This window comes from Nannospalax galili, unplaced genomic scaffold, assembly GCF_000622305.1.
Source record: "Nannospalax galili isolate Female #2095 unplaced genomic scaffold, S.galili_v1.0 scaffold583, whole genome shotgun sequence".
Taxonomy (NCBI): Eukaryota; Metazoa; Chordata; class Mammalia; order Rodentia; family Spalacidae; genus Nannospalax; species Nannospalax galili.
The window spans coordinates 273,708-281,883 of record NW_008349469.1 but is presented as its reverse complement, the minus strand read 5'-3'; the positions used below and the strand labels follow the sequence as shown (position 1 = coordinate 281,883).

The window sequence follows — 8,176 nt, the reverse complement described above, 5'->3', positions numbered from 1 at the left end:
TAGCTTTATGATCTAATAAAAGAAAAAAAAACCTTCATAATTACATTCCATGAATACTTCAATTTTCTTTTTTTAAAATAACAATTAAAGAAAATTTAATGAGATGATTGTAGAAACGGAAGAAAAATTGTCATAGAATTGCAGTTAAATGTCTCTTGATTCTCAAGTAATGATTTCCATTCCTAATGTGAAACACAAACTCCATTTCTCTTATCAAATTATCAGAATCTGGTCTTTACGTAGCTCAGTGAGTAAGGCTGCTTGTAGCTAAGACAAAACACCTGAATTTCATCTCCCAAACCCAAATGGTGGAAGGAGAAAAGTAACTCCAAGTTGTCATCTCACTGAAAACACATGTACTGTGTATGTGCATATGTGTGTACATGCACATATAAATGCAAACACACACAATACATAAACATTATATATATATATATATATGTATATATATAAAGAAGTAATCTCATTTATGCACTTAGTCATCTAATTATTACAGGGTAATATTTTAAGTTAATATTTTAGGTTAATATTGAAAGTGATGGGTTTATTCACAGCATTTTCATACACATGTGTCATTGTATTTTGTTCTTATTTTTCCCCGCCCCGTGCAACACTCCCTGCTCTCCCTGTGGCTTTTGGACTTCCTTCCTTACTGCAGAAAATACCATCTTCTGCTTCTAAGGTAGTTTTTATAGATGATCACAAGCAACCCTAGAGTCAAAAAAATAACTGAAAAGGAAAAAGAAGGAAGAATGAGAGACCTAAAACCTGTGCCCAAATGCTGTGCCTTAAATAAGATTATGTCCCTTTGTTTACGAAGGCTGTCTCATTTAAGGCCCTGGTTAGATATAAAATACATACACACACACAAACAAACACATACACTCAGGTGTGTGTATGTGTTTAATGAGATGTTTGGTATGAAAACATTCCAAGAAATTCTTTCTGTGCATATAATAAATATTCTGCATAATGTCTGATAGTTTGATTAAAATACAGAGTGATGATAATTCCAAATTTTACATTACAAGGCTGCTTTTTCTGTAAATGGATTATTATTATATTATTTATTTTATCTTGAAATAGGCATTTCTTTTACTCATCTAAAGAAATGCTTTGATTTAATCACTATGTAAAAGAAATAAAGAGAAAGTAACCATGATTCATTAAAATTGAATAAGACAACATCAGCTTCTAACCTTCTGCAGATCCCATTTGAATTGAATGTATAAAGTTCAAAAAAATTGACCTTTGTGAAAAGTCATTAAAGTTACAAAAGAGGAGAGAAAAAGACATGTATGAACTATTTCCTACAAGTATGAATGTTCCTGCAAATGACATTATTTATCTAAGAGCACACCTCACAGCTAATGATAGTTGAAGTCAGGACTCAGTGCAAGAATCTCTGACAGTGCACGTTTCACCTTTTGGGGATTGCTTTTCCTGTCTCCTCATCTGATATGTTTCATTGTACAAACAGAATTTTCATTCTGAAACACAGGAAATTAAGGCAAAATATGCCTCCACATAAATGTAGATAATTTTAAAACACAAAGTTGGAGGCATAGATACATGTCACGAAATAAGTAGCATTAAGTGCAGAGAAGGTTATGAATTTTAAAGTATTGTTGACCAAATGCATTCTCTTTGTATCAAAAGATAGTGATTGAGTTTCATATGTAAAATATTAAAGCATTTTTGTAGAATCCTACAGATTCTACACAGTTTGCACTTCGAGTATTCGTTTATCAGGAAAGTAAAAGCATAGACTCTTTAACAAGGACTGTCCTGAATACAGTTAAATCCAATATTATCTATTTTTTTTATTTGCTTGCTAGGAAGGATTGATTTTAATTCCTATTTATTATTCTCAATAAATCAGAATTTGGTGAATAATGTAGTCAAAAACAAAACATTGGTAAATAAAATGTCTAACATAAAATAACATTGTTGACCTTGAAATTTTAGATTCTAGTTCACTTTTTGTTTTGCTTACCCAAGGAACAGCTAGTGAGCTTTGAATACAGCGTGAGTGCCCCTAATTTAGAATGTTTATATCTACTATTCCATAGTGATAAACCACAAGAGTGTCCCCAGAGGGACACTGCCTCATTCATCTTCTGTTCAAAATTAGCAACGTAGCAATGTGTTCCATAGTAAAGCAATGCTCCTGACATAAGGGTCTACCCAAGGCTGCTTGTTGAGTGAATAGTTTTCTTTGCCCCTGTTTACCACTCTTTAGATCTGCATGTTCAAGATTATTTGTGATGCAAAACATCTTCCATGCATCTCTTAGTCATCTTCTTCTTTGAATCAAATGAATGTTCAAACCAACTGCCAATTCTTAAAAAATAGTTTTCATAGTAACTTATACCCCATGCATATAATCTTTTATTAGATATGTGGTTTGCAGGGCTGAAAAAAATGGCTTAGGGTGATTGCCAAGCACACCAAAGGCCCTGGTTTGTACTCCAGGGCCAGAAATTTCAAAGTATAATTAGTTCTGTGGCTTATAAATGCTATGTTTTTGTGATTTATCTTTTTACTCTGTTATTATCTTTAGTACATGGGAGCTTTTCAGTTTATTTGAGTTCCATGAGTCTAATGCTGTTTGTTCAGCTTTGGTGTCCTTCCCACAAATCCATTGTTAAGAAAAATCTAAAACCAATTACACAGTTCCAACATACATTGGCACCTAATATACCTTCCCATTCCAAAAGGGAGGATTGGGGGCATAGTGAGGAACTAGGGGAGAGCAGCAAGATGGAAAACCCTCGGGGCAAACAACAAATCCTCTATCTCCATGTCCAACGTTTGGGACTTTAGTTTCAAAGGGCTACGAGGTCTCTGCCCCTCCAGCTTTGCTACGTGAGACACACATGCATCTGTCTCCAAGGCTGATTCTATTCCCTTAATGCAGTTCTCCTTGGCAGATGTTTCACAGTTCTATAATTAGTTCTCAGTATTTTTTTTTTATTGATTCTGTGTGTGTGTGTGTGTGTATGTGTGTGTGTGTATTTCATACAGAACATCTCAAACAATCTTAATCATCTTTATACTCCCATCCCCACTGAAACCCTCCCATAGACCCCCCCACTGGAACCCATGTACTCTGTCATCCCTGTTTCTGTCCACTGTGTTGTCAGTGCCCCCAGCCATTCCCCAGTGCAAGTCCATCTGCTGAGTTTAGTCAGCCTATCTAGAGTTCCTTGTTTTAGGAAGATCAGATCTTCCTCATCTAGCAGCAATCAGCTGCCAACATTCCTTTAGATAAGATTGGGGTCTGCTGTTCATTTTCCCAGTTCTATGCTGGGTTACTGTCTGCTTGAGTTTGCATTTTTTGTTTTTTTTAAATTTAATTGTTTTTTATGTGTATAAGTGTTTTCCCTGTATGTATAAAAGTGCACCTGTGAATGTTATGCTGGCAAAAGCAAGAAGAGTGTGTTTCATTCTCTGGAATTGTAGTTAAGGACACTTGTTAGCCACGATGTGGGTGCAGGGAACCAAACCCTGGTTTTCTGGAATAGCAGCCAATTCTTTTAATCACTGAGTCTTCTTTCTAGCTTCTGGGTTTTTCACTTTTAAGTCATTTCCTGTAGCCTAGATTGGCTTCACTATAACTAGGCAGCTGAGGCTGACCTTGAAGATTTGATGCCTCCTGCCTCCACTCAAGTCATTATAGTTGTGGGGGTCTGAATGAGGTTTCTCCTTAGGCTCAAGTGTATACACTTGGTCAGTGGATGGCAGGCACTCTTTGCCGAGTTTCAGTAGGCTCAGCCTTAGGGGAAGTAAGTCAATGAGTCAAGCTTTGAGAGTTGATGGCCACCTTCCATTTCTATTTTGTGTCTCTGCTTCTTGTATAAGCTTGAAGATGTGAGCTGTCAGCTATCTGCCTCAACTGCCTTCGGCCATGCCCCGTTGTGATAGTCTTATTCTTCTGGAACCATGAGTCCAACTCTTCCTTCTATAGTGGCCTGGTTCATGCTGTTTTATCACAGTTACATGAAAGTGTCTAATATAAAATTTAATAACATTGAAGAAAGGACCAGAAGACAGAAAAAAATCTCCCATCCTCAAGGATCATTAAGATAAATATTGTGAAAATTTTGAAAATTTTGAAAATCCTATCAAAAAGAATCTACAAACCAATGCAGTACTCTTAAAATTCCAACACAGTTATTCACAGAAATTTTTTTTAAATCTCAAACTTCATATATAAGCATAGACACAAAAAACATAGTCAAAACAATCAATAACAATAAAAGATCTACCAGAGGTATTACCAGCCACTGATCTCAAACTATCTTACAGAGCTAGAGTAATAAAAACAGCATGATAGTGACTTTAACATAGATACACTGAACAATGGAATAAAACTGAAGACCCAGATTTAAGTTCATCCATTTACAGCCACCTGATTTTTCACAAAAGACCAAAATATACATTGGAGAAAAGACAGCATGTTCAACTAATACTGGTTTTGATTTGCGCATCAATGGTGATTAGTGCCTTAGCTTCCTTTCTGGTTACTGTGATAAAATATCCCAAGAGAAGCAGCTAGTGGAGAAAAGGTTTCCTTCAGCTCACACTTCCATGCCACAGTCCATCATTCCATGGAAGTCAAGAAGCGTTGTTCATCTCTCTTCATACAGGGAAAGACAGGCACATATGTAACTAGAGAGCCATAAATGAAACAGAAGTACAAGTTTAAAGGAAAATAAAAGTCAACTCATATTTATTGTCTTTGCTTTCTGGGTTTCAGGTTTATTTAATCATAGAGAGGCAAAGACATTTTTCATAACTAGATCACAAACACAGGATTCAGGAGAGAGTAACAGTTTGAAACATAGGATCTAAGTTTTCAACCTCAAAAGAGACCAATTTTGAGATCTCAAGTTGGTAGATATGTGTAAGCTATTCTCTAAAGTGGATTTTTTTTATTAATAAGCCTCAAGTGTAGTCACAAATTCCATATTATTCAGATCAGTGTATTTTGTGAAGATGGATGTATTCCATTTATGTGACTTAACAGTGGAAACTAAATATTTTAATAAGGAGATATAATATATACGCACATATATGAATAAATCTAACCAAGCAAGTGATTAAGACACTGATTAAAAGTATGATGTGTTTTAATGCCAACAAATGCATCTGACGGATACTCAAAAAATACTGAGTTTTACTTTATTGCAATTTACTAAAATTATCAATTAGTTACAACTTTAAATGTCTTAAATTACCAGTGTTTGGAAACTGCCTTTCATGTAAATGAAATTTATGTCAGTTTCAAAGATGTGTTGTAAATTACTTACCTAGTAAATATCTCAAAAATAGATTTTCAAAGCCATCATTTAACATCAGTCACTAACTCCATTCATTCAATGAATGCTGAAAAGTAATGTTTGTTTGCTTTTCACTGAGCCACTTATTATTTTATTATGAAATAATTCATTAAGTTGCATGTTTGAATAAGAAGCTAATTGGAGTATAATCCCCTTGGGTCATCTCTTGGGGCTTCATCAGCTACAGGGTAAGTTGATATAAATAATCAAAATTTACTATACTGTTTACACAGCTAGACATGACTTTGCTGGTTCTATAGGTAAGAGAATATTTTTAAGCATTTACAACATATTTTAGGATATTTAAAATATTAGGATCAGTTATTTTGTGCTTCAATTTTGGTTATTAAATATAGTGTATGAAACTGTTTAATTCCTTCCAAATACATAGGTGAATATAGTTCATTCATCAATATCTGATTTATATACATTTTATCTACCTGTTGAAAAGCAACAGTGCCTGGAAATAAAAAAAAATATTGATTTAAGCATTTAGACAAAATAAGAATGCTCTATACAGAGCATGTTGTTTTAGTTTCCCTGGAAGAAAACAGACCATCTAAAAGAATAAACAACACTAAAGAAGACAGAAGGAAAGAATGTACTCTACTCATCTGCTGTAAGAAAAGCTTACCCTTTAATAGCATCAAAACTCAATGATCCTGTATCCTAAAATCTATTTTATTCACCACTTATTTCTAATGTTCCTCTGATCTCAATAATCTTTTAAAACATAGTTAATTATACATTAATGATTTGGGAATTTTGTTCTTCCACAATTAATATCAGAATTGTTTTCTTATAGTTCCTTAAAGAATGTTTTTTGAATTTGAGATGGGATACATTGAATCTATAGACCATTTTTAGCAACAAATTCATTTCCACAACATTCAGCAGCAGTATATCCTGTTTCAGTCTCCTCATGAGCTATGAATGCTTCCACAGGCATGTAGCTGGTATCTCCTTGACCACTGACTGGACTATAGAAAGACATATCCATGTTTCTTGACTCATGCCATTATCACTTGTTTCCAGTTCTATGGACAGTAAACTGAATCTCTTCAAGCTTCTTCAGATTGAAACATGAAGAACATCACAGAAGCCACCACCTTCATTCTCAAGGGACTCACAGACAATGTGGAACTACAGGTCATCCTCTTTTTTCTCTTTCTAGCGATTTATCTCTTCACTCTCATAGGAAATTTAGGACTTATTATTTTAGTTATTGGGGATTCAAAACTCCACAACCCTATGTACTGTTTTCTGAGTGTATTGTCTTCTGTAGATGCCTGCTATTCCTCAGACATCACCCCAAATATGTTAGTAGGCTTCCTGTCAAAAAACAAAGGCATTTCTCTCCATGGATGTGCAACACAGTTGTTTCTCGCTGTTACTTTTGGAACCACAGAATGCTTTCTGTTGGCGGCAATGGCTTATGACCGCTATGTAGCCATCCATGACCCACTTCTCTATGCAGTGAGCATGTCACCAAGGATCTATGTGCCGCTCATCATTGCTTCCTATGCTGGTGGAATTCTGCATGCGATTATCCACACCGTGGCCACCTTCAGCCTGTCCTTCTGTGGATCTAATGAAATCAGTCATATATTCTGTGACATCCCTCCTCTGCTGGCTATTTCTTGTTCTGACACTTACATCAATGAGCTCCTGTTGTTCTTCTTTGTGAGCTCCATAGAGATAGTCACCATCCTGATCGTCCTGGTCTCCTACAGTTTCATCCTTATAGCCATTCTGAAGATGAATTCAGCCGAAGGTAGGAGAAAAGTCTTCTCTACATGTGGGGCTCACCTAACTGGAGTGTCCATTTACTATGGGACAATCCTTTTCATGTATGTGAGACCAAGCTCCAACTATTCCTTGGCACATGACATGGTAGTGTCGACATTTTACACCATTGTGATTCCCATGCTGAACCCTGTCATCTACAGTCTGAGGAACAAAGATGTAAAAGAGGCAATGAGAAGAATCTTGAAGAAAAAATTTCAGAAACATTAAATTTTGTTTAGATAGACTTTTTTTTAATGATTACCCCTGGTACTTTAAAACGTTTTCTATATATTTTCTTATGTATTTTCCTTTGACTTTTTATCACAATGCAGTGCTGCATCAGAATAAAAAATCACTTTTGAAATGAAATAGGACAATGTTTATAAATCTTAACATTTGTGGGTGTGAATGTATGTTTATGCATGTGTGTGTATGTTCACGTGTGTGTGAATATGCTCATGTGTGTGTGTATGTGTGTGTGTGTGTGTGTGTGTGTGTGTGTGTGTGTGGTGTGTGTGTGTTTGGACATCTGTATTGGCTCTCCCTAGACATATCCCCCAAACTTCTTTTCAGCAGCTGCTCTACTTATCTCCTGTGGAAGTGCTAGAAGTATAAATTTCATAAAAATACACTATACTTCAAATATGTTTCTTAATTTAAACTGGTAGAATATTAGGCAATACGGGTTGTTAAATATGATAAAAGAAAGCAACAGTGGTCACTACAGAAAAGAATCTGGCACATAGGTTTCTTCAGAGGATGCACTTTTTTAGTACAAAGGGCCCCAAGCTGATGATGAGGCCTGGAGGTGAGAGAAAGGACATAGGCAGAGACAACATGATACATGGAGATCTAAGCATTATGAAGCCTGAGAGACAAGGAGCGGCATCTTTACAAAGGAGAGAAGCTTTATTAAGAATGAGGATGTTTGCTAACTCCCATGAGAGAGAGGGAGAGAGGAGACCAGAGCAGCAGCTTTGCTTAGCAAAAGGCCTTTAACACACTTTCCCAAGGAATTCTTCCTAACAGGTCTCCAGACCGAT

The 8,176-nt window shown here is 35.7% G+C and overlaps 1 protein-coding gene across 1 annotated transcript; it reads left to right on the top strand.

Moving 5' to 3' along the window:
- The first annotated feature begins 6,428 nt into the window (after nucleotides 1–6,428).
- Nucleotides 6,429–7,361, top strand: LOC103745056 (olfactory receptor 141). Its single transcript, XM_008846947.1, has one exon. The coding sequence runs from the start codon at nucleotides 6,429–6,431 to the stop codon at nucleotides 7,359–7,361; it is 933 nt and encodes a 310-aa protein (XP_008845169.1).
- The last annotated feature ends 815 nt before the right edge of the window (nucleotides 7,362–8,176 follow it).